Here is a 27849-nt window from a genome sequence, read left to right on the forward strand (position 1 = left end):
GAACATCTAGCCAGCTTTTTGTTAGCCTCCTGTTTAAACTGCTGTTGTTTTCTGCTGCGTTTTACAGCAACAACATGTTGTGATCTGTTCATGACATGCAGGCTTCTAGTGGAGTATTTATCAAGAATAATAAGCTTGAAATACAATCTTATTATCCGATCATGTGATTATCGATCACGTGATCGGATCAGGACATCCCGAGTAGAAACTCTTCAAACGAAGGTCATTGTAGCTCTCAGACTCATGTCAGAGCAGCTGTTCAAACTGGACTTCTAGACCTGGACCAACTTTATCTGAGGACCGGACGCTGTTCAGTGAATCTCACAGATCAATGAACCTTTTATTCCTTCACCTCTGTGATCAAGAATTATGATGAATAAATGAGAAATGTTTAAGAGTCGTATTGTTCCGATTTAATCGACTCAAGTCTTGGTTTTCAGTAAGCCAACATATACAGTTTTACTTTCCCTAAAGAAAATCCAGATTTGATGTTTACCTAACAGGATCTTTTTTCAATGAAAACCTTCAGATGATGTCATTTGAGATAGCTTCCACCCACACACTGCTGTACCATAAATCCAGCAAAAAAATCCCCAAAGGTGTTTCTGCAAAACACTCGATAGCTGAAGGTTATTTTCCTTTTCAGATCTAGAGCAGGCCGTCTTACCTTTCTTTCCTTGAGGTTCCTTGCAGTTTTCATGTATGCAGGGCCCCCAGGATGACCACTGGGAGAACACACAGTGATGCTGGCAGGGAACGGAGCAGCTTTGGACGGCCAATGGGGGCTCATTTCCATCACACAACCTGCCATCCACAGGCCTGGACACTGAACAAACAGCAGAAGAAAACAGAGAAGGATAAAGCAAGCTCAAGTCACACCGCACAGCCAGCGTTGGTGTGTGTGTTGGTGGTGAGGAATATGTTTTAGTCTGGAATCCTCGCACTAGATGCTATGACAAATGACAGCGAGGCCTCCGCGGTATCGGACTGAAAGTATGGATGGAATTCCTCTGTGACACATAGAATAGAGTTGCTGGAACTTTAGAATCCACGACTTTAGCAAACCTTATAGTCGAGCAAACATGGAATAAAAACTAATCTGATATCTGACTCTTGAGAATATGAAATGAAAACAAGTTAAACCGAATCTAAGCAGACACGAGACCGTGCAGAGATGCTAAATGCAGACAGATCATAAGTAATTCATCAGTGAGCACGGCTGATATTATTAGCAGAACATTGTTTCACATGCAGAAAAATACTTTTTCCTTTTGCAAAGATTTTCTTAATCAAATATTCCACATCAATGGGAGGCCGCTTTGCATATAAATGATGGAAAAATTCACTAAAAGTCCATTGAGCGTTTCTACCTTTCCACCCACAGTCATTTGCATGTCATTTGATGCTTTTTTTTATTAAAAAAAAAAGGTGTTTACTCACAAAGAGTGATAAAAAGCAGCTCAGCTCTGTCCTTACAGTTTAACAGGAGCTTTTTATTTGAGTCAGGGGTTTACATTCACAAGAATTGTGTGGGTCATGCCGAGGTTTCCATATTGATCGGGGTGCTTGCACTCATCCGAATTCTGTTCACACATTGAAAATAAACTGACACCCCAGCTTTTCTCCAATGGGTTAAAAGGGGGTTAAACTGTTGAAACACATCGGAAAAAACTGTGCAGACTGAAGACAAATAACTCTTCTTTTATTATTTTTACTGCTATTAAAACTGATGCCACAACAGTAAGAAACTCTGAGCTTTTGCAGACATCCCCTGCAGTTTGCATGTATGAGTCCTTTTTTTTCCTCTCATTTTCCACAAACAGAATACAAAACATTCCGTTTTTTAGTTTGCATGCAGCTGAGTGATGCGGCTGAACGTTGCCATGCAGAAATGAGCAATTTGGTGTTCTACTTCAGGGGTCAGCAACCCCTGCCTAACCAAACTACCTAAAGACAACAAATAAACAAAGCCCACAAACTAAGACTACCAACCCCAAACTAAAATAACAAAACCCAGCAGTGTAAGACTGCTGAGGAGAAAGAGGGGAAAAGAACAAAAAAAAAGAGGAAAAATAAATAGCATTTTGTTAATGAACATTGGTTACTAACTGCAAAGAGATGATCCTGTTTGGCACAGAGTTTTATGATCTTCTGTAAAACGTTAAAAAAAAAATAGAGATACTAGATTATTTTTTATATTTTTGATTTTATTTGTGCCTAAAAATAGTCATAATTCATGTTTGTTATTAAAAATAGATGGTCATGAATGCAAATCCAAGTTTCTTAAAGGCTAAAGCCCAATGAGGCAAATTCCTTTGTGATTTTGGGCTATATAAATAAAATTGAATTGAATTAAAGTAAGACTATGCGGCTCCTTCTAGGAGCCCAAATGGCTCTTTAACTGTTAAAGGTCGCCGACCCTCCTCTAGTCACATCCATTAATCAAAAATCCTGGACAAACATGTTACCATTACAGAGCTCTGCATGCTGCCGTATACTGAGAACAGGGCAGGCTTGGTTAAACTGCTGTCTGTTTTGTTCTTCCTCCAACATGGAAAAAAACTTAATATTTCATATGAAACTCAGGTTTAATGTGAGGTCTGGAAATGAAAAATACATTTTTGACTTGAATTCATTCTTTTAAATACCTGATTCTCAGCTTATGTTACCCCAGTGAGTTACTGATTAAAATAATAATAATTTAAGTTTGAGCATCCATTCTGCAGAATTATGTAGATTTTTTTGCTCCATGTAAGCAACATAATCTTCAGCTACAAGAATTTACTTGAATAATTTAACCCACATCTCTAAGTTAGCTTGGAATGTATTAATATTGTATCTCCTGAGATGGCGTGCGCTTCAAGCAAGCCCGGGGTCAGCTCTGGTAACGAGGGTTTGTTTTCTTTTTTTCTTCTCCTTACCTTCCTTCCTGTGGTGGGGGGCTGAATCATCGGGGACTTGAACGCAGTAGGTCTTCCTGGTCTGAACGCCGGCGCCGCACAGACGGCTGATATTCACTTGTCTCTGGTCCGGCTGCCCCAGCAGGGGCAGAATGTGGCATTCGCCCCAGTCGGTGCTCCTCCACACGTACCTGACAGAACATGGCAGCACGTTCAAAATCTCTTTTTAGTAAACAAATGATGTTTGTCTGTTTCAAACGGCTCTCATGTGTTCAGAGCGTGCACTTAGCAAGGATACAGTGAACGCGGGAGCAAGACACTCACTTAAAGTCCAACAAAGCACAAAATAGGACATAAATTGGAGTGTGCATTCTCCAGCAAGAGGCTCTCATGTGAGAAGAGGGAGGTATGATTATACCAGTTCAAAACTTCTAAACAAATGTTTGCTTTCTGCTGTGAAGACTGCACTGGTGCAGAAAGCAATAATATGTGAGGAGATTAGCAGAACAACAGCCTGTAGTAATCTATGAAATGCTTAATTTCCGTAATGAGTTTTCCATAATCGTGTAAGCCCTCTGCTCGCAGGCACTCCATGTAAATTTATCAAATAAAACAAAATTAACCAGCAGGGAATGCTGTTCTCTATTTACTGCTTTGTTTGGTGTGTGTTTTATTAGCTAAAGCCTTTTTTTTTTACTCAAATGGCTTTAAAACAATAAGAGTCTGGCAAACGATGCTTTTTCATCCAAGTCAAGTCGCGCCTGGTTAGGTTTTTTCCAAGAGGAAGTCTGAAGTATCTCTGGGGATATCCCAGGAAATGCTTCAACAGACTAAAAAAATGTTCCTAAATTCTCAAGCTTTCTCCAGTTTCTTTCATTATTCTTCAGATAAAAGTAAAAAATCATATTTTTGATGAATCACTAAAGCAGGAGTGTCAAACTCAATCACACAGGGGGCCAAAATCCAAAACACACCTTAGATCGCGGGCCGAACAGGATATTGAACACTCTAAATCTAAATTTTTAACATTTAAAACAGTAATCTTTTAACTAAATTAGAAACTACATATACAGCATTACCTGCGATGTGAGCTGCTGAAAAACTTAATTTCCTCAAGGGTGCCATCCCAAAGGGATCAATAAAGCCAAGTCTAAGTCTAAGTCTATAATGCGTGTGAATGCTGTTGTTATGGTTCAGTGTTATTTTCCTTTGTTGGTTTTGGTGTTTTTGCTTTGTGCTTATGTATCTCTTTCTGTTTGTGCTTCTACAGGGTGGCATGGGGCAGGAGGTGTGGCTTTCATTACCTGGTGGCCTTGTACACCTGCTTCCCATCTTTAATTTCTGCACCTATAAAAGCCTCTCCCTGACTCCTCCAACCTGGCAGGTTATTTACGTTCAGTTCGACTCCTTCCTGGTTCCAGGTAAAAGCTTTTCGTTGGCGCAGCTCCCTGCCTCCACTACCAGTGTGCTTCTATTCTTCGCTTTGTGATTGTGAGGCTAATAAACCTTCTCAGCTGTTCCATCTCATCTGACTCTGCTCTAGGGTCTGTCTGCTCACCACGACACCTGTAAGCTGAATTTGGCTGTAGAAAATGCTGAAAATTATAGCTAAAAATGCTGAAGCTGATACCCAGCTAAAACATTAGCTAAATGCCACATTAACCCTTAAAAAAAAAAAAAAACTTGACTTTGACACGTCCATTAAAGCAAAAGAAGAGGGTGAACCCCCCCTCCCATAGTGGGTAAACTACCTGGGACACTTTGGGAGTAAGTCTCCAATTATGTTGCAAGCTTCTTTTTCCTCCAGGGGGGGGCACGGCTTCCCCCCTCCGTGTGGGATCTGCGTGGCGATGCGTGACCGAACTCGGAAGCCGGGAGACAGGTCGGTGGAGCGGCAGGTCTTGGAGCAGGGACTCCACGGCGACCAATCAGACGGCTGACAGTCTTTGGGCATCACACAGGCCTGGAATGTCAGGGGGGGGCTGTCCTTGGTGCACAAGCTGAAGATTGAGAAGACTACATTACACAGTCGGACAAACCCAGAAACTTTTATCACGACATGAAAGCAGTCATTTGAACTCTAAAAAAAAGAAGGAAAGAAGAGTCGAGTAGCTGCTGCCTTACTGACTGATGTGAAATAGTGTCACTATACGTCACTGTAATCTTTATATATAAGTTCAATGGACTTCATGGTTGATAAAGGTTGAAGAACATGCTCTACTTTTATTCTAGACGCCATTGTAGGCCTTATCTTTGATGCATTTGAACAGCTAAAGAGGATTTCATCTGTGACTGCAGGAGTCGAGATGTTCAGTCTGACTGAGGAAGAATGAAACTTTATTTGTCAATTATAGCATCAACAGCAATGTAATGAAAGGAGGAGTTCGACTCGCCATGAATGGCCGTGAGGTACTCATACATGCGGTAAAAACACAATCTGGAAACAAAAAGAAATAATAATACACTATAATAGAATATTAAGACTTAGAATTAAGTCCAAACAATCCATAAAATACAGTATCAATGCAGAGGACAGGTACCAGGTTCAGGTGAAATTAAATACAAAGGTTGAGTTTGAGGGATGTTATTGCAGAGATATTGTTGCACATGTCTGGTCTTAAAGTCCCCCTACGTAAATTTTTATTTTTGTTTTAAATAAACATTCCCAGTAGTGTTTTAGTTATGATTTTGACGTTTTTAACCAAAATCTCACAACCTGAACGTCTTAAAAAGTCATTTTTCATGTTGATCTGAAGCCTCAGTTTCCAAAATCTCCTCTGAGGGGGCGTGGTTTTTGGAGCTCCACCCCTGACCCTAATGCATTGTGGTCTATATTTGATAATCTAGTGACCATTGATGTATGCTAGTTTTTCGCAAAGACTTCTGGGAAATTTCTAGTTTTGGAATCCGGACAGCTCTAGAAAATGGTGAACACACTACATAATGATTAGGGGGGAATTCGGACACAACCAGTGTCTTGCTGGCATAAATCTTCACCGCTGCTACATCAAAATGTCCATCAGTATCGGTAATGTCCAGCCATAGGGTTCTGATCCAGATCTGGCTGAGGGTCGTAGTTAGAAGAGTCCTTTTGCTGGATGGGTGTAGTCCAGGGGTTTTCAAACTCAGGCCTTGAGGGCCGAACTCCTGGTTTTCCAGATATCCTGCCTCATCTGCTGCTGATTACCTGGATCAGGTGTGTTTGGTCAATCAGGAGCTTCAACGGAAGGTTGGTTAGAAAACACAAAGGACATCGGCCCTCGAGGACTGACTAAAGACACCCCTGGTGTAGTTCTTTGTGACGCTGCTCGCTTAGCGGTAGATATCCTGAACTGAAGGACGGCTGATGCCAGTGATGTCGGATCCAGAGGTGAATCAGGAACAAAAGGCCGTCAGATTGGCTGCATCTTCATCCAGGAAGGAGCAGCAGCCGAAGCTACAGCTGAATAAACTAGTTTTGTTGGAGATGTACGGATGCAGTTGGTGTCTTTCTGGGATTTTATCGCTGTTCTCATCATTTCATGTCATATATGTTTTACCTGAAGGATTTGTGGTGCATAATGTCTCAGAATCTTTGCTAATACAGCGAGTATTGTCTGTAAGTCCTGCTGTAGATCGCTGACGAAGACTACAGCTGTCAGCAGCTATTCAGTCAGAGAACACCTTGAAATGTAAAACTTGAGTATTTTTTAAGGACAGTAAAGACAGACTCAGATTTAATCATGAACCACTCCGCTAAATTCTTTAACAGGTCCAGAGTTGTGAAAGCTGCTGTCAGGATTTAAAGATTTGTCAGAGAACTCAGTGGGATTCAAGCGAGGTCAAAGGGGAGGCGAGAAGCAGAATCGTGAAGTTGGAGCACAGAGAAGTGTTCTCAGACGACCTTCAGAAATTAAAACAAGAAAAAAAAGGTGATTCCTTTAAAAAGTACTGTAGGTCACGCTACTTAAACGCATCTCTTGAAAACAATGGTGTCCTTGGGTGGGAAGAAGGCTTTCCCAATGAACTCTAGACTCCAGAATAAAACATCTGTACTTTCTAAAGGTTCGTGTGCTTGTGAATTATCATTGTGAGCAGAAGAACAACCATGACTGAACTTCACACAAATGTGACACAGATAACTGAATGTTTATTAAAAGCAGAAGGTACAAGAAACTTCAATTTGCCACAAACCAGGTCAACGTCCTGGACCAGCTGGTCCATGAAGAGTTAAAAAGATTGGACAAATCTTTTTGATTTAACACTATGCCATTTAGTCCACACAGTAAAAGGAATTTGGATTTTAACAATGTTGGATTTTTTGTTTGAATTGTGTTAAAACCATTCTAAATTATTGTATTTGATGCTTTTTGTCATCTTTGTGTGGTTAAATGTGCACTGGTGTTTTAAAATAACATGAATTGAACTCAGGTAAGCTGAAAAGGGAACTGGAAAAGTGCTTCTAAAGTAAAAATGCTGTAAAAGTACTTTTTTTGAAATTACATGGTTGTTTGGGAAAAAATGTGAGTAATACAGTTTAAAAGCTGTCAGGGATGGAGGTGGGTGGAGGACTTCATTGATTCCATTCATCCATTTTCTAAACTCATTTATTCCTGTTTGGGGTCATGGAGTTGCTGGAGCCTATCCTAGCTACTAGTGGATGCATCACAGAGACAGACAAAAACACACATATTTACATAGGGGGGATTTAGAGTCACCAATTCACCAATAAATCCTGTAAACCTGAGAAAACCAAGAACTGTTACAAACTGGAGGAGAGATGAGACGATCTAGTGAGCAAAAGCAACCGTCCCTAATACTCAGACATGTAAAACCACAAAAAGTTATGAATATTTGAAAATGGAAACCAGCTATGATTGGAACTGAAGAGAAGACCGAACAAACCTAAACACAAAACGTGACCAAAGATAGAAAAACTAAATCTAAAGAAGCAGAACCTCAGCAGGTCAAATAAACATTGGAAATCCCCATTTAGACATAACATTAAAAACGTATAAATGATGTCTAATCTTCCCCATAACTGCAACTGACCAATCAACCTTTAGCTAAAATGCTGAATTCAAATATTAAGAAAAAGGGAATCAAGGCATGTCTGTCATAAAACAAACTACATGTATTTTTCTGATAAGCAGAACGTCCATGAATGAATGAACTTTCATTGTTTTGGTCATGAACGTAACGGCGTCTTATATTCATGCTATTTTAGTCTCCAGGTTGCAAACTTCTACAATCAGTCCCAGTGTTGACACAGGCAGCTCCCACTAACCCTGCTGTCCTCATATTTATTTATATGAATCACACTCGTGATGAAAATGATCAGGCATCTCTTTAATTGTGGCTGCAAGGAACTGTAGGATGGAATTATCTCCTTTGATCCAAAGTTTAATGTGCCAGAGGCCTTAATAAATGAAAGCGCTGAAGATCTTCTCCTCGGCTTCTCAGAGAATTCAACCAGCACTTATCACGGCCATTTCTGGGTCATTTCACTTCATTAATTACCCTCCGAAGCAACAAATTATCGGGTCTCACTGAATGCAATGCAAAGTGAAAAAAGCTTCACAACTTTCTAAAAAAATCATTTATAAAGAGGAACACCAACTGGAAAAAAATGGGAATGTTATTTGTTTTTGTTCACATTTCTAGTTCCAAAACCATTTTTATTGTGATATATATATATTTTCTTTTTGTGTCTTCTCACAGATCCAAGCATATTTGACTTCAGAGTGGTGAAAGTTTAAAACATCTGAGAGCATTTGAGTAAGTGTAAAAAATAGTTTACCTTTGGCTACAACCAAATTAAGTCAATTTAGTCGCCATTTTTTGCTATATGGTCCTGTTGGAGACAGACGTCATCAGTCAGATGTGGTTTGAGTCGGTCTGAGTTTCTATGGCAACCACTCTTACCAATCAGGAGTGAGCTTGTTGGAAGTGCTCAATTCTCCCACTTTAAAACAGACTAAACAAACTCTGTCAAACATTTTGAACGTCGGTTGTGGCAGGCAACAGGCATCTCCTTCTAATGTTAAGGTGATTGGTCAGTTAATAACTTGAACTACAATAAAAATATAAATAAAAAAAGACAATTATCAAGAACACGTTTAAAAATGGTTATTCTGACCGAGAGAACGACTCAGAAATGACTGTTTATTCTTCTATAGAAGTCTATGGGATTTTGGTTTCTTGGAGCCAGCAGGTACTTCCTGTTTGGAAGACCGGAGCGGAGGGGTCACTCAGTCCAGTTCTCATATACAGTCGATGTTTCTTTGAAAAACATTTCATCTTTTGTAAATACAAGTATTTTAATATCGTCTTTTGTGGTTAGATACTCTTAAACTACGTGTGAACATAAAATCCATAAGTACATAAATATTTTCATGCAGAGAATGTGATTGATGCAAACATACATGAATATACAATAGAACCAAAAGTATTGGGTCACCTGCCTTCACTTGTATATGAACTGAAGAGCCGTCCTATTCTTAACCCATAGAGTTCAATATGATGCCGGTCCACCTTTTGCTGGTATTACACCTTAAACTCTTCTGGGAACCACAAGGTTTAGGAGTGTTTCTAGGAATTCTAGACCATTCTACCAGAAGCTCATTGGTCAGGTCACACACTGGTGTTGGTGGAGAAGGTCTGGCTCTCAGTCTCCGCTCTAATTCATCCCAAAGGTGTTCTATGGAGTTCAGGTCCGGACTCTGGAGGCCAGTACAGTCCAGACTCTGTCCACCATGTCTTTATGGATATCACTTTGTACTCTGGTGCACAGTCATGTTGGAAGAGGAAGTTATTGCTAGCTCGATTCACAGGAGCTCGCTAGCTCGACACAGCAGACTTGGCTACAGTGGAGCTCGCTAACTTGTTACAACAGCGCTTGCAACAGCAAAGCTTGCTAAATGGCTACAGTGGAGCTTGCTAGCTCCATACAGCGAAGCCCGCTAGAGCTAATCTCGCTAGCTCAATACAGCAGAGTTGGCTACAATGGAGCTCGCTAGCTTGATGCAACGACGCTTGAAACAGCAGCGCTCGCTACATGGCTACAGTGGAACTTGCTACAGCAAAGCTTGCTGGATCGCTCCAGTGGCGCTTGCTAGCATGCTACACCATCCAATGGGAGACTGGCTAGCATAGCGAGCCTACCCACCCAAATGAGTACCCACTTAAGCCAATGAGGGCAAACACAGGTGGGACCACCACAGAAACTGCAGACAACCCCAATCGGGGCCACGTTATCTGCCACTTTTAAGCCACATGGACCCACTTGGCCTTGCTGGCTGGGTACAGTCAATAATTGAAACTTTCTGCTACAACTGAAGCTCGTAAAACGAACAAAGATGCTGATCACACTTGTGATTGTTCAGATAACACATGGATCACACGCTGAGCCTCAGCTCAGAGGATGGTTTTATGAATCAGATTGGTTGTAATATTTGAACAGTCTGTAACAGTAATAAGCATTGTTGCACCAGCAATATCCAAGCGGAGCAACAGTTGCTTAAGCAAGATAATGAAAATAATAACCAGTTTTTTTTTAATCATTTAGCAAAAATCCCCAGGTGGAGTTGGGATTCAAACAGATTAACAGACAGATTTTATAAAGTATCACACTAAAGAGACCTCCAGCAGAGGATTTATTAAATTCTGCTTATGCTGAGAAACTAATAACATTGTCCAGTTTCCACTTCAGCTGTATTAAAGCTGTTCCACATCCTGAGTGCTTCTTTCACACAGGTGCAGCAGTAAGTCACTGTGTGCTTTTCCATGTTTCAAACAACTCCATTAGTCATGTAATAACGGCTCCTTTTGTTTAATATGGGCCAAATAATTAGAAAGGTTATTAGGATGTGAGCACAATGCTCCTTTTAAAAATTTACTCCATAATAATTAGGCTAGAAGAAAGCATAATGAGGGAGAATTCATGTGGGAGGTACAAAAATTCTAAAGCTCCTCTCTTAGTTGCTAATCAGGTACTGTACAGTAAGTGGTCCCTTCGCACTGAAGCCATAAAAGCCAGTAAAGTATTCAGGATGACATCTTTTGATTACTGAATGTGCAACAAGCTGCAGGAGTTCAGGCCTCTTTGTCCAAACAGAGCAGAACAACTCTATTTAGCGGGAGATCTAATGCACTGATTGCTCTGAGCGGATCCGGAGCTCATGGCTGTGAATCCTAAAACAATATGAAACAATAAAACACCTCATTGAGCCATGATATCATTGAAAGGCTGTTTCTCACGCGCTGGCCTCAGCGGATGGCAGTTGGGAATTGATTTCAACGGCTGACTAATAGTGCCACTTCACTCTACTAAGATGGTATTTAGTGGCATTTAGACAATAGACCATAATATAGATAACAATGATTTTCTTTCCCACTGAAGCGAGAGAATGTGTTGTTAAGGCCTGTGTGTGTGTGTCAGTTCATTCAAACACAATCTAAATACCAACGTAGACTCAAAAAGCAGCGAGAGGGGAGCACCACTTGACATTTAACACAATAACACCCCGCCCCAGCGCCAATATGCCACTAAAACACCAGCTCCTCACCATAATTGAGAACATCATCACCATCAATAAAACACTTTTACTCCCCTTATTACACCTTCATGAACAAAATGACCCATCGTTCAAATAAACGTCAAAGAAAGGACATGAAAGCAATATCAAAGTTATATTTCACTCTTAGTTTAAAGACTATAGCAATAATTAACAAACAAACACTCATATTCAGCTGATGACTTATAAGAATCGTCATTACAAAAGTTTTTTTTTCCTTTAAAGTATTTTTGAGGGTTATATTTAGTAAAATAAACAGATTTCCATTAATGTTTATTGTACAAATTGTTAATTTTGTAAATAAAAGTCTCACCTTTGTTCAGTCAAACTCATTATTTATGTTAAAATACATTTTACTAAACTATGTAATCGGAGGAAAACTGAACAATAAAATATTGATTTAAATCAAATGATGTTAAATTCAATTGAAATGAGAACTTGTAAATCAATTTAAACTTGACTAAGTATTTAGCGTCTGAAGGTATTTGCTTTTATTTGTTGTGCCTTTATTTATCCAGAGATGTTTAAGAACACATTTTCAAATAAAAGACTCATAGGAATCCCTTTTTTTGGACATTGCAAAAAGTTCAGTCCATTTTTCTAAGGCTCTAGCTCAGCGGTCTGCAACCTTAAAGAGCCGTTCGGGTCGATTTCTCACCAACCAAAACCCAGTAGGAGTCTTCACTCAACATTAAAATAAGAAACTGATTTATGTTTGTGCTACTAACATGATACATTTAAATAAATTATTGTAGTTTGGCATGAATAAAAAATAGATTTAAAAAAAAATGAAATAGTTTATAACTTTTGACGGAGCTTTGCATGAATTCCTTTCAAAATAAAAGACTTCCTACACCATAGGGTCATCTCAGTTCAGCAAATGCAGGAGGAAGTGGAAAGTCATCAATGATTAATAAATAAAAAATGTTTGATTTTCTGTTTCTGGTGCATTTCAGCCACAAATTCATAAATATAACCAACAAAAGCTAAATCAGAGCTAATGAAGCGACTCCTACCATATATTAACACCATGAGGAACACTTTAAATCCATAAATTAGTTCAAAAATAGAAAATCTGCTTCATAATCCAGTGGATTATAACTTAAAATAGCTTTAATTCTGGTTGTTCTCACTGACAATAAATTGATTTTCTGTGATAAATGAAGCTTAAATGAAGTCCAAATGTGTTGGTTTGATGCTGATAAATTACAAAGGATTAAAGGAGAATTACAGCTACTATTGTTAAGATCCTTGTTGAATGATTCATATTGTCCATCAACTCTTTAGTTAAATAAAGTTTAAGTTAATTTTCTTAATTTATGAAAAGTAGCCAGAATTTAAATATTGGTGTAAAAGTTAAATGTGAGTGTAAATCTAAATGCAGGATTATATCTGTTAATCTACAGTCAGGATCATTTGAATTATCTGATCATTTACATTTGCTTTAATTACACATTAATCATAGCTGCTTGAATGACAGGAAAACCTGAGATGTCTTCCCATGAACAGAAGGTTTTTGGTGGATTACTTTTACACTATAACCAGAAAACATGTTGCTGGAAACTTGTGTTGTTTCATTTAGTGGCTGGAACATTTTCAATTCATTTTTTTCACTTTCCAACCGGATTCATTTATTGGTTTTTCTTTCTGAGGATGTCTGATAAGTCAGTTTCCTCCATCTTTTCAAATGTTTTTTCTTCTCTTGTTTATTTTTTTGACATTGTTGTCTGCAGTAAATAAAAACATCAGAAGGTAATTGAAAGTAGCTCACCTCAGCATGGAGTTTTTGCCGTCACTTCTGGTGCAGCGAACATGTCGTGTCTGATATCCCACTTCCAGGTCCCACGACATGGGGTTGTTGATGTGTGTGTGGTTGTGATGATGTGTGTGGTGGTGGAAAGCCACCGTGTGTTGTGTGACGGTGTTGTTCTCATGGGAGTTGGCACTGTAATCCAAAACGGTCCTTCCGTTGAAGATGGCGTCCTTGTGCTGTGGGAGTCTGCACTCGCTCCAGGCTCCTACTTTAAGGCTGTACTGGTGCTCCCCCTCCCCAGTGGAACAGTCCGCCAAAGTTGTGCAAGTTCTGGTCTCGGTGAGGTTGGGGCAGTTTGCCCCTCCGTACATCGGCGTGGCCAGGACGTGCCGAGTCCGGTGCTGCAGGCCAACCCCGCATGTTTTGCTGCAACTGGACCAGGACGTGAAGTCTGACACCACGCAGTCCTGGGGGCACGGGATGAGGCAGGCCTGCTCCACGGGGGGCTTGTGCGAGAAGAACTCACAGATCCGGGAGCTGACGGCGGTCCGGTTTGAAGTTCGCACGCAGTGGATGGAGCGCCTCTGAATGCCGTGCTGCGCCGTGATGCAGTCGGCAGTCCTCAGTCTGAGCTCGTTGGACAAGAAGGGAATGAGAAGACAGGGCCCCCAGTCAGAGACGTCCCACTCAAAGAGGTCCTGGTGCCAGTCGCACACCTTATAGCACGGCCGCTGGCTGTCCGGTTTAGGCGTGTGCAGGCAGTGGGAGTGATGGCTGGACCAGCCGTCCACATGGACGCACCACAGTGTTCGGGTCTGGATCCCACCAGAACCACACTTCTCCCCGACACACTGACCCCACTGGCCTGGAAGAAAGAAGACAGAGAAACACTGAAATTAAAAAGCTGTGCAGCTACGATGAGGTTTCCAATCAAGAACAGTTCAGGGTCATTTACTAAACCTCTGTGATTATTGTGGAGCAAAGGGATGCAAAGTAATCAAACTACTGGAATACTTTAGAAGCTAAAAGGAGAAAAAAAAAACGATTAGCCAGAAGATCCAGATTTTCTGATGAGCATTAGGGCACTAAAGCTCTGAGCAGAAGAACGATCACACAACTAGAAACTCAAATGGTTTATTGATGGAGATTAAAGTAATAAAGTAATGTACAAGTGAATTATTTGAAGAAAAGTCTGTTCTGTAAGAGATGAAAATAGAGCTATGGCAGTAAAGTTTGGTAAGTCCAAACCAGGAACATGAAAACTGTGTTTCCTCGCCGCAGTAATGCAGTTCACCCGTCGCCGTCTCACAGATTTTTAAATATTCAGTGTCCTGGTTGGCTGCAAATTATTGTCAATCAATTTCCTCCGTCTGTATGTCCTGCACAGAATGTGTTCAGCTTCTCAAATTTACATTAATCTTTGATACTGAGATGATTTTTAGTTTTATTATTTAATCCTGGACTTTTTTTTAATAATGAAGGTTTGAACTTTGAGTTTAAACAAGAGATAAAAGTGTGAAAATATTCACGTCTAAGTTTTTAAAGTGTCTAGTGAGGATTTTTACTCCTTTAAAACATCTGAAATGATTATTAAAAATAAAAAATGAATACTTTACGGGTTTCACCTATTTTTAGAACACAACATAAGGAAAAACAAACGAGGGAAAAATCTATAAGATAATATCTGTTTGGTACAGGATCATCAATAAACTTAATACAAACAACATGATCAGACAAGCAGAGAAAAGTTGAGGTTATCTTCTATTCTTCTGAATTTTGGCTTCATTCCTATAAAGAAAAAGATACAATTCTCCTGAAATACATAAATATTCGACAAAACCAAGTTGTAATTTTCCTGTATCAAATTCAAAATGAAAACAGTTAAAGATAACGACGATTCTGCAATCGCAATAGTCAGTGAATTATAAAATAAAGATTTTAAAAGGTGAAATGATTATATCTATAGATCAAATGTAAAAAAAAATGATGACACTCCTGAGCTTTAGAGACAGACTTAAATGAACAAATCCATAAAAAATCCTAAATATTAAATAGTTTGATGGTTTGTTGAGGTCAACGAATATGAAGGAGTCAATATTTATATATATATAAAATATCCCTATGACTGCCAGAAACAAACAAACAAAAAAGAAAGTCTAGTTATTATTATCTTTTTTTAATTTACCAAAAACTACAATTCCCAGACTCCCACCCCTTCACGTTTGGTATCATTGAAAGGTCCAAATATCCTCTGTAGATACCAAAAGGTGTTCGTTCAGTGGCGTGTAGTGGTTACATTGCTGGTCGTCAAGAGTACATAATGTTCTTGACTTTTTGGTTCAGAATCACTGGGTTGCTGGAGCCTATATCAGCCACTGTTGGCTGAAGTCGACTGAAGATAAGAGGATAAAATGATGAAGCCTTAAATTTCTTGTTTAGTTTCTTCTCTCTAAAAACAATATGACACTGATGTAAATATGCTTTTTTGGAAGATTCCACAGTTATGTCTGCAACATAAATTATAAACTATTTTAATATTTTCTGACTGAGTTAGATGCAGATTCGATGCATGTGTCAGTCTTTGTTTGAACATGGTAATCAAAAATCTGACTCACAAATTAATTTACAGTTACTCACTCCTAAAGCTTCTCTAATTTATTTGCTTGACCTTTTTGTCATTATCTCCAAAACAAGTAGACATAAACCGGTTTACCAAGAAAAAAAAAGAAAAAATCCAACCAATTAGCTGCTATAATGCAGTTATGTGTCAGTCATGTTCTTTTCTCAGCCAGATCTTGTGCAGCATGCAGTGCACAAGATAATTTGATTCATTTCTTCTAATTGGAGTCAAATTGGTGTAATAATGAGATCCTACTGCTCCCTAAATTGCTTTTGAATGACAACATGCTGAAAGTGCTCCAAGGGCTTCAATGCCAGCAGAATCTGTTGTCAACACTTTGTTTCCTGGCCAACAACTAACATTACCAAACAGCTTAAGGGCTCCAGATTCTAAGAGCGGACTTCTTTCACAGTTCATCAAAGTGGGTCTTTCTGTGTAATGTTAATGAGAGACACCAACTGCTGTCATTTGGTCATCTTCTCTCATAAATCTGAGCTACCTAACACTTTATAGAGTCGAGACTGCAGTTATAAAAGAGAACTCAACCAAAAAATGTCATTTTAAAGTTGCATTAACAACTTGGCTCATTTCAAAAGCAAAATTGAGTCTGTTTGACCATAAAAGATGTGAGCTGGCAGGATGTGTTCACCTAATAAAAGCTGTTTTTATAGCTCGTTGAAAAGCAGAGAAATGTTGTTTCTGTCAGGAAAAGGTACGGCCGTGAAATTACACCCATAATCTAGTAAATAATTTGATTGTTTTACGGCGTCTTTGCATGGAACTCGAGCTGAAATCCATGAAGTGTATTCCCATGTTCTAACAAAACTATTGTAAGAAAAGAAAACTGTTTCTACTGAATTCATGCTGTTACATTCAGATATGTTGGGGAGTAGGAACTGTCTAATCTCGGACTTATCTTCTTTTATGTCATTTATTTTTTAACTCAAACAGAAAAAAAAAACATTCAAAGGTCTGAAAATGATCCAAAAACAACCTAAAGCCCGTATTGCAGCCACTACATTGATTATTTCTGACGTTTGAATTTCCAGGATATATTTATAAAGTGTTTCTTGCGTTCCTCGTTAGTCAATGTTTGCGGATGTCCGTCAGTTTCAGACGTCGAGTCTTCACATTAATTCAGTTTTGAAGAGTTTGAATTTTTTGATTGGTAGAGAATTACATAATTTATTTATATTTTACATAGTTTATACACAAATAACACATGAATCTTACATAATTGCATGTGATTTTTGTAAGATGTGTACACAGAACTGCGACTTGTGATACATCAGTGAAAATGTTTTCTCACTTTTTCCACATAGATTCTAGTGATGGTGGAAAAAATGATTTTTAGATGCGTTGATTACAATCCCAAAACTATCTGAGTCATTTTATTAATTTTAAATAATCAATAATCGAAACATTTATATGATTTAAAGTAAAAGTAACAAGTGGAACTAAATGCTTTTCCTATTTTTAAAGAGTACTCTAACCCTAACTAGGGATGTAACGAGTATTCAGGTGCTTGGGTACTCGGGATCTGAATATTCGCGACGTCCAAGATCACTGATTCACGATCTCTACAAATGCAGTAGAGTGTAGTAAAATATTATCTGGGGACGATGTCGGTCGGTCTCTGCACCAAAATGTAATGCTTAGAACGTAAAACGTTGAAAAACTTTGAAGAAAGAAAAGTGTGGAGAACATTTTTAGGTTTTGTTGTTAAATGATCAAAAACAACAATGACTTTTATGTTGTTTGTATTACTGCTGAACTTAACCGGAAGGTAGACAAAAGAATAAAATAAAATGTAAAAAACTTGTTTAAAATGACAAACACCATTTCTTTCTATCTACATATTTTTGGGGGGTTTTCAGTTTTGTTGATTCTGATCTCCTGTTCTTAAATGTATCGTGGTTTGATTCATGAATCATTGAGCTTGATTTGTGATTCAAATTGGTCAATGATCCACAGCCCTGACCTTAACCTTAACCTGGCACCAGACACGGATCGTTACGGGTTCTGGATGCGGTACCAGACACATGGTTAGGGTACCAGGTTAAGGTACCAGGCCAGTTCCAAGTTTCATTCTGTGTCTGGTATGGTCTGACAAAACTACCGGACGCCTGATTTAAGGGGAACACACAAAACGTCAAAAAGTGACATCTTGGTAATGAGAATGTGTTGCATACAGCCTACAGGGAGCCCAAACCATTTACAACCATTAGAACTGGACTGAGTGACTCCTCCCCCCTCATGTTCCAAACAGGAAGTACCCGCTGGTCCCAAGACGCCAAAATCCCATTGACTTTAATAGAGAAATAAACAGTTGTTACTCAGCCATTCTATTGGTCAGAATAACGATATTTGCTCTGATACCTTTATAACATATTTTTTACTTGATATTTTGCTTGGTGTGAAAGTTATTCAAGTTATAAATTGACCAATCAGATGCCTCAATGACAGTGGTCATCTCACGTAGAACATTCGATTGACAGATTCTCCCGAGCCCGCTTTTAGTGGTGTGGACTTCCAACAAGCTCACTCCGGATTGGTGAGAGTGGTTGCCATAGAAATGATGTCTCAGACTGACTCGAACCAATCACTGCTTACTAACATTGCTAACAAAATCTGGTTCCAACATGTCGACAACCATCTCTAAAAAATGGCAGCCAAATAACCAACGCATGGCAGGGTCACGTTATGAATCGAGTATAAACACAATATTTAATTCCAGCCAACAATTTCCTAACGGCAGACGTGGAGAAAATAATAGCCAGAGAAAGACATGGGCAGACGTCCGGCAAAGTTCATGATGAAAACTCTGTAAGCCTGAACTCCTTGAGCTCGGTGGTTCTGAATTTGGCCACATGTGTGTGTGTGATTTATGGTAATTTGATTGGGCGAGACTCTACTCTGGGGTGCCAGGACAGCCAGCTAAGACAAGCACTAGTTCATCTTTTAAGCTCTGAATAATCACTGCCTCCATCCATCTGTCAGCATCTGTCATCCGCGCAGGTGGGGCAGTCGCCTAACGCTCCCCCCTTCCTGTAGCTTTTTATGTTTCCTCTGTCACCTCGAGGCGGTGTGGTGGGGGGGCGTTCTGGTTCCCTTGGGGGCTTGTGCTCCTTTCACCACACCGTTTATCCTTAAAACGGACTTTGTAATGGAGGAAAAGAGGATGAATGGACACTGGAACAGGCACAAAATTAAACTTGTCCACTGAAGCGTGGCTAAACTGAAATTCTCTTGATTCCCTTAAACTGAACAAATGGCACAAAGCTGGACAATAAAAGCAAACAACACAAGCAAAGCCCCCTTTATGCACTGAAAATGGGTAAACAGAAGCAAAAAGTAGCTCATAAAATAGCATATAATTGAACTATTTCTAACACACTGAGCCCTACAAAGTCTTTAGAAACGTTTGGTAAATCAGACATGTTGGCTGATTTTAATGTCTGGACAAAAGAAATCCAATGACCCAAAGACCTTAAGCAGAATTTTGAAAACAGATTTAATTGATGCTTCTCTTCTTGTCTCCGTGTCTGAGCAACAATATGAGACATTAAGAACTGGAATCTTTAAGATGAATGGATTTCTTGGTAGTTCTGTTTAGGTCATCATGCAGACATTAGTTTACATCATAACGGAATGTAATATCGTGAATGTTTTCAAACTAATTTTTTCAGTTTTTAACAAATAAAATTAGCTACGGTTTCAGTCTCATCTGCCCTCACAATGGATACTGGCTTTCTACAGGCATAAGAATGGTAAAAAGCTGTCCAGCCATGAAATATCAAAGTAGTAGACAACTAGAGAAAAAGGTTTCTGTGCATTATTTTCTATGTTCACTCTCACAGACGACTGCATTGGTATCATTTCATTTATAAGACTCTGATTGGTAAAACTCTATAGTACTTTCATTCCATTTTTAAAATTGCTACTAGTACACATAGTTTCTAGTGACTTTCTAACTATGGTGGTAGCCGGGGTTTGAACCACCGTTGGCCACTCCTCATTCTTTTTTTTTTCTGCCCCTGATGACTGGAATGAGCTGCAGAAAACCCTGAAGCTGCATACCTTCAATGTGGTCAGTGGTCAATCCCGTAGATTTTTTACTGTAAATATTGATTTGAGAAGATGTCATGTTTTTTCTGTGTGTAACTTATTGCACTGTTGTGCTGTTTTTGTACTGTCAATGCAAACTCAGGTCGTTGTTGTAAATGAGATATTGTTCTAAATCGATCTACCTGGATAAATTAAGGTTCAATCAAGTGTCTTGAATCTACGGGCGTGCTTCATAGCGAACACCCACTACACTTGAGGTGAAAAAGAGTGAAGAGTGAAGTAGGTGAGACACCAGCGTTTTGTTTGGATTTTTTTTATTTTCTTAAGCCTATAAACTGTACAATGAGCCCAGTTAGTGCTGTTCATGTGATCTGTTGCTGCAACCTGACTATTAGAAATGCAGAAATTAGACAATCGGAGTGTACAGTTTTGTGGACTAAAACCTTACGTACTGCAATGCAGCGTAAGGGCACCGTACAGCAGCATCACCTGTAGGTGTGTATAGCTTCTATAAGCCTTCCAAATACTTTACAATGCATTTAGCACACATACAACAATGCTGCGTTCCATTTTTATGACGTCCCATGAGGTGTTGATATGAGCCTCAAGGCCATAGATAGTGCTTAGAAATATCCCCTCCTCCACCGCATCCCAAATAGGAAGAACCTGATGGTCCCAGAAAGCCAAAATCTCATAGACTTCTATTCTCAGCTTATTAACCCCCCCTATTGGTCCCAAAATCTCAAAATCCAGACCGCGCCATAATTGCGACTGAATTTACTTAATTTGTTGGAACCGGAGGTAAGCTATTTTCTATTGGTGACGTCACAGCCTTGCTTTGTCTCTATATACTATCAATGCTCAAGACACACCTGAAAGATGCAGCCACTCCTCTCTATGACCCTCAATGGTCCCAGACAACCAAAAACCTACAGCACCTGTACAGGTGAACCCCACCCCCTCATACAGGTACATGTGACTAAAGCTTAATTCAGGTACGAAGCTGCTGCAAGGTAGCAACGTCTAAATAAAATAGCAAGACTTGCCGCTTCGCTGGAAACTGACTCTCCCGTTTGTCCTCTAGCGATCCAGCGATCTTTAAAGTTCCCGATGACCAACAATTGACCAGAATTTGACAAGTTCTACTATAATGCCAGGAACAAATTACCTTTTACAACTTGAACTTTAGAAGACAAATATTCTCTGAATGATGCTGCTAAATTCTAAATTGCTGCACACTCGTCCAGGGTGAAGTCCACCAAATGTGCAACTAAAACAGGAGTATCAAACTCAATCGCACAAGAGGCCAAAATCCAAAACACACCTTAGGTCGCGGGTCGAACTGGATAAACATTTATTGAACATTCTAAAACTACATTTTTTTTTAATTTAAAACTGTAACTTTTTAACATATTCTGAACTATGTGTAGCATTACCTGTGATAATGCTAGTGTGAATGCTGTAGCATGTATTTGGCATCTGAAGATGCTGAAATTGATAGTTAAAAACGCTGAAGCTGATAGCCAGCTAAAATGTTAGCTAAATGCCAAATACGACAAAAAAAAAGAAAACGTTAATTGGCCAAAACCGCAAGCATGCAGCATAAAAAAATGGCTAAACTTCAAAATAGCCTAAAACTTAAAAAAGCTTAAATTAGCCAAAACAGCTAGTATGTAGCTGAAAAATTAGCTAAACTCTAAAACAGCCTGAAAAATCTTAGTAAATGCCAAAATAGTCCAAAAAGCTTGCAGAACAACAATTTTTAAAACTTTAAAAATTTAACTTTTTAACATAATTATGAATAATAAAAAGGCAGGAATATTATTCCAGAATAAATCAACTTAAACCTTAAATAAATTTCAATATTTTACTCTACATAAAAATATATTTTGTCAAAATTATACAAGTAAGAAATGAGTGCAAGATAACATCGGGCCGTTAATAACAATAAAATGAAATGATCTGGAGAGTCGGATTTAATTACCCAGAGGGCCGGAACCGGCCCCCGGGCCTTGACTTTGACACATGTGGTCTATAGGATTAATCATGCGTTGAATAAATGGATTCGTTTTTGGATCAGTTTGTTAACTTTTCTAGTTTAGTTGATCTAAATTTCAAGCATTTTTTTTTTTTTTTACTTATCATCCTATCTAATAAACGTTTTCATTATTAACCAGTAAAACTGATCAAAGTTCTACTAAAAACATTTAGACTAAAAGAAGAAACACTTCGATCTTCACTGACTGAACCCTGAAAGCTGAACTTCCTCTGATGGAGACTGAAAATCTCCGTCGTGTCTGGGTGTGGTTTCAGTTCTGACCCATGTGACCCTTTCCTGTCTTTCATCCCCCCCGCTCTTTCGTTTTTGTTTCACTCCATTCATTAGCGCCACACTCTGTACTGCCACTTGAAAAGAGTAACAGCATAACACTTCTAATGACTACTCAACTTTCTCCTTCTTAACCTTCTTTTCTGTGCTTCCCCTGTTTACATGCATTTTGCCACATGACTTTTTAATTAAATGATACCTATATGACTGAGCCTAATTATGCGCCGCACCATCCCTCGCGCCAGAGCCCATCAGCTGTGATTTATGAGTGGCGAGGAGCAAAAATTCATCAGATTATCATCAGGCAGTCAATCCATCTCTGCACGACCAGAATCAGCTAATTTTATTCAAGTGTTTACTTCACGGGTCATGAAGAAAATTCATAAAATAGGAAGAAAATTAATCACCAGAAGAACTAATGACATATAGGTTTGTATTTTTAATTTAAAGGGAAACTTTAGGATGAAAAATGAAGAGTTAATGTCAGAATCATGACCTTCCTTCTTGAGTTTTAAGTTTACATTTGCATTTTTCATGTTGATTGAGTTCATAATTGAATCTGTATGTTAAACAGATAATAAGACATGTAACACAGATTCCGTCTCCCACACTAATGAATCACGCACCCCGGGGCTGTTGTACTTTACACTCAGCCCCACCAGGCTTTGGTTAGCGTTCAGTATTCAGCCTCCCAGCTCTGCCAGAGTGTCTTGAATAGCTAATCAGTAACTAAACGGCCAGCAGGACAATCCAGACAGAACTGCCATATTTGAATCCACTGAGTGCAACCATTTGGACCAGACAGCAGGAAGTCAGTCGTGTAAAGGAAAATGCCCTGTCACAAAAATACTCGGCTGTAATTTTATTTATGTGCCTGATTTTTGTGGGCATGCATGTCAATGCATGTGCAAACATGTATGTGTGTGTTTGTGTATGTGCTGGTCTTTGCACGTGCATTTGTGTGTGTAGGTATTGGTGCATGTGTGTTTGCATCCATGCTTGTGAGTGCTAATGTTTATACCTGTGTTTTTTGAGCATGTGTGCGTCTATGTGCTCATGTGGATGTATACATGTGTGTATTTCTGTTTGTATTTGAGTCTATGCATGCCTATGTTTATATATGTGCACACATATGGATTAGGGGTGTGTATTGGCAATACAATATGTTTTGTGACATATCCCAAGACTGTATCAGAAAGCCCACAAGATCTGAGTCGCGGCCCATGAGATTTGCTTGCGACCCACGAGATTTAAGTCACGACCTACGAGATTTGAGTCATGACCCACAGGATTTGAGTCGCGACCCACGAGATTTGAGTCGCGGGCTATGAAATTTAAGTCACAGCCCAAGAGATTTGAGTCGTGAGACACAAGATTTGAGTCGTGAACCACGAGATTTGAGCTGCGGCCCACAAGATTTGAGTCACGGCCCACGATATTTGCTTGCGACCCACGAGATTTAAGTCATGACCTACGAGATTTGAGTCATGACCCACAGGATTTGAGTCGCGACCCACAGGATTTGAGTCGCGACCCATGGGATTTGAGTCGTGACCCACGAGATTTCAGTCACGGCCCACGATATTTGAGTCACGGGGCACGAGATTTGATCATGACCTACGGGATTTGAGTCGCGGTCTACGAGATTTGAGTCGCGGCTCACAAGACTTGATCATGACCCACGAGATTTGAGTCGTGACCCATGAAATTTCAGTCATGACCCACGAGATTTCACTGACGGCCAACAAGATTTGGTCGCGACACACGAGATTTGAGTCGCAGCTCACGAGATCTGAGTTACGACCCAAGAGATTTGAGACACAAGATTTCAGTTGCAACCCATGAGATTTGAGTCGTGACCCGCGAGATTTGAGGTACAGCCCACAAGATTTCCATCGTGACCCAGAAGATATGAGTTGTGGTCGTGGCTCACTAGATGTGATTCAGGCGAGCCACAGAAAATAGGTCACAGCTGTTCGCAGCGCCTGCTGTCTCTCCTTGTTGTTTTGATTGCCAACTTGTGGTCGGAGGTTAAGATGGAGAAACAAAAGCAAGACGGTGAAGGACGCTCATAAATAACTAAATAATACCGTCGTGTCAACATTTTAAATTGATACAAGTATCGGCTAATGGAATATCACGATATATCGCTGAATCAGTTTTTTCCTACACCTCTAATATGGATATCTGCATATGTGTGTTGTGTGCATGCGTGTGTGTCTGAGTGTGTGGATGTGCATTTGTGTTTGTAAGTGTGCGTGCGTGTATGGTGGTGTTGGACAAAACGACCACACACTGACTCACCGTGATTTTTCCCGTCATAAAAATCATTTACAAAAAACACACAAAAGGCCCGGTTTAAATCAGTCCAGCTAGAAATCATACTAATAATTTGAACAGCGCCGTGCCGGCGATTGAAGGTGTAATCAGTCAACAGTAATGAGGTGACTTTTTTCCGAGAGGGATCAGGCAGGAAAGAATAACATGATCAGGAGTCAAACAACAGTGAAACTCTTGAGGTGTAATAACTGTCATGAGAGCTCTCCGGGATAAAATAAACAGCGCTGAGCTTTGTTGACTGCGTGATTGTTCCAGGAAACACTCTTCAATCAGGTAATGTTCAAAGGAACGTTGAAATCCAAACCTCAGAAATGTCAAGTAGCTTGTAGGAGCTGGGTTGAGGTAGGAGTTTGTTTCTAAATTTGCATCTATTGTTAACATTATGCTGCGGAAAAAGCGTTTGTTTAGATCTTTACAGTAGCGTTTAAACTCCCACAGAGACATGCAGCAGCCTTTATTGGACAGACGAAGACAACAGTTGATTGAGAGCTTTTCAAGTTAATAATCCTGATGACAATGCTACAACGTTTAGCAATCTGTGCAGCGTGGTCATAATGAACAGTTTAACACTAGAATCCCTGGAACTTTCAGCTTCTGCGGCAATGCCCCCCTCCCCTTCTCAAAGTAGTGTTGTGGTGATCACCTTAAACAATCAACAATGACTTCCTGATTTCGCAATGCAGATTGTAAGGTTTAAATTTGCTGGTGAAAGAAGTATTTTTAACACAGACAAATACAATAAATAACAAACTGGTGACATGGGGGAGGAGGGGGGGTGATACATTTTTGATGCTTTTAAACCATCAACAATGACTTCCTGATTTCGCAATGCAGAATGTCATGTTTAAATTTAAGTTTGACATGCATTCCAGATTCCGCCACTAGACGGTCAAGTGGTTATGGCTGCGGACTCACATTCAGAAGGTCATGGGTTCGAATCCCGCTCAGGAATAGTCCACATGAAATATTTGTTTTTACTTTTAAATTTTATTTTTACCTCAAAACTGTTCAATGCAGGTGAAAAGAAATATTTTTAACACAGACAAATGCCTTTAACCCTTTAAGGGCGAACGTGTCGCCCCAGACACATTTGGACACGTGCTCTTTGAATTACCGTAACTCCTGAACCGTTTGCTCTATTTTAAAAAATTCAACAGTTTCTGAAAGCTGAGACATTGCGCTTTCTTGTGAATATCGGTTCATTACGGTAATTCTACCCAGAAGCCCGCGGGGGGCTCCGTTGTTTACCGGTGAGACAGACGGAGCGGAGGAGAGATGCAGAGACCGGAGCGGTCGAAGAGAGTTTTTATAACGGCGAAAAAAATAAGAAAAATGTCTGAAAGACGACCATCGTGGGGAATATAACCTTCATGGAGGTTCAGAGAAGATTTTGGGACCGAAGGAGCAACAAGAAGGAGCCATTTTTTGCGAGAAAAGGTAACATTTGTGGAGCTGCATTTCCGTGTTTTTTCCTGAAGGAATCAAGCAGTTTCTAGCTAGTTTTTACTCTGAAACACAAACTGTGTGAGAGAAATGACATTCAGATGTCAGTTAGATTATTTTTTTACTCATATATTATAAGTAATCTTATAAAATAGGCATATATTTATGTTTGTTCAGGAAGTAAATATCATAATAAATAAAAACCATGTTTCTTCAAGTGTCCTGTGGGCTGCAGCTGATGATGCTGGAGGACCAAAGAGGAGAAAACGTGAGGATGCTGGAGGTTCTGGTGATCTGGTCAGAGATCAAAGCTGCTCATCACATCAACAACAGTGGAAGAGATTCAGAACCATCTGATGGAGATCCTCATCCACTGAGATTCAACCCCAGACGGATCCCAGGTGTCCAACCATCTCTAAGTACAGAAAACCATCACCAGGTGAAATATTTTCCCACTGATGCTGCAAACTTTGCACCAAGAGCACTTCCTGGAAGTTTGGGGCTTAGGACTGTCATTGGCAGCATCACCAAGACCTTTGAGGAGCCAAAGAGGACAGATCTCCACTGTGTCACCAAAAACGCCTGTAGATATTTGGCATTTTATGCCCTGTTTTTAGCACATTTAGAGGGAAATATACAAAAATGTTGTTGTAAATTGCTTGACATTGAATAAAATTAATCTTTTAACAAACAAAATCTGTTCTTCATGTACATTTGCACTGTTTTTCTCACTAAAAAATCTAAAAATCACATTTCGATTTTGTGTTTTTTTACTTTTTAAATTGGTCTAACACTATTTTAGAATTAAAAAAAATGTAAAATGATTATTTATATTGAAAATTCAATGTCTTCTGGAAAAAGGGGCAAAAGCACACATTTTTAGGACATTATCTGACCCTTTCAGAGTCAAAATTAGCAGAAAAGTCCAGGCAGACATTTTGAGGCTTAGGCCTTATAGGGTTAAACCATCAACAATGACTTCCTGATTTCGCAATACAGATTGTCATGTTTAAATTTAAGTTTGACATGCATTCCAGATTCCACCACTAGACGGTCGAGTGGTTATGGCTGCAGACTCACATTCAGAAGGTCATGGGTTCGAATCCCGCTGTGGATCTAAAAGTGGAGGAGTTTTACTGCGCGTTTCCAATATAGAACTCAAAACACACCTGTATAACTTGATACGTCTAATATAAAAACATAAATTCATTCTGGTTGAATTAATAGCTAAACTAGCAGGTAATACGTCATGGACTTTGTCACAAATTATGCAGCTCTGGTAATCAGACTCATACATAGAGGACAAGCAAACTTTCAAACCTTTGTTTTAAAGATGTAGTATTGCCACAAAGGTTCTCAGTGGACAAAAGAAAAAAAATAACCAAATGACAATTGAAATTTTGATAAGGTGCAAATTATCTAATACATGTACTTATTGCTCGCTGAGACTGACATGTTTCCTTATAAAATGTATTTATTTGACATTGGAATGTAAGTTTAAACATGGAGATAAGGAGAATTTTTGTCAGAGTTGTTCAGATAAGACATGTTCACTTGTTTGCTTTTGGCTTGTCCTAATTAAAAAGAGAAGCCAAACTTCTGTAAAGAGTTTATTTTGTTAGAAAGTCTCTGCACCAACAGCTGCAGTGATGCATCAACCAATCAATGGTGAGAGGAGAGAGGTAAAGGCGACACCCAGCTCTGCTTCTCTAAGGAGAGTTTTAGGGACTGCACATAAGATGAGGTCAAACTAAACAAATGGGGATTTATGTTGATTAAAAAGCTAAAATGAATTAAACTTAAAGGTTCTTTTAAGATTTCATGTATAAGGCAAACTGTCG

General features: G+C 39.4%; 1 protein-coding gene across 1 annotated transcript in view; it reads right to left on the reverse strand.

Annotated features, from left to right (window-relative positions):
- thsd7ba (thrombospondin, type I, domain containing 7Ba) overlaps window positions 1-27849 on the reverse strand; it is a 255311-nt gene that overhangs the window by 118036 nt on the left and 109426 nt on the right. The window contains exons 4-7 of the mRNA XM_024286085.2: window positions 13227-14073; window positions 4652-4900; window positions 2922-3091; window positions 668-826 (exon numbers count right to left, since the gene is read on the reverse strand). Coding sequence (XP_024141853.1) covers window positions 668-826; window positions 2922-3091; window positions 4652-4900; window positions 13227-14073 — 1425 coding nt within the window. The remainder of the gene's footprint in view (window positions 1-667; window positions 827-2921; window positions 3092-4651; window positions 4901-13226; window positions 14074-27849) is intronic.

The sequence above is a fragment of the Oryzias melastigma genome, linkage group LG21 (genome assembly GCF_002922805.2).
Source record: "Oryzias melastigma strain HK-1 linkage group LG21, ASM292280v2, whole genome shotgun sequence".
In the NCBI taxonomy this organism is placed as follows: domain Eukaryota; kingdom Metazoa; phylum Chordata; class Actinopteri; order Beloniformes; family Adrianichthyidae; genus Oryzias; species Oryzias melastigma.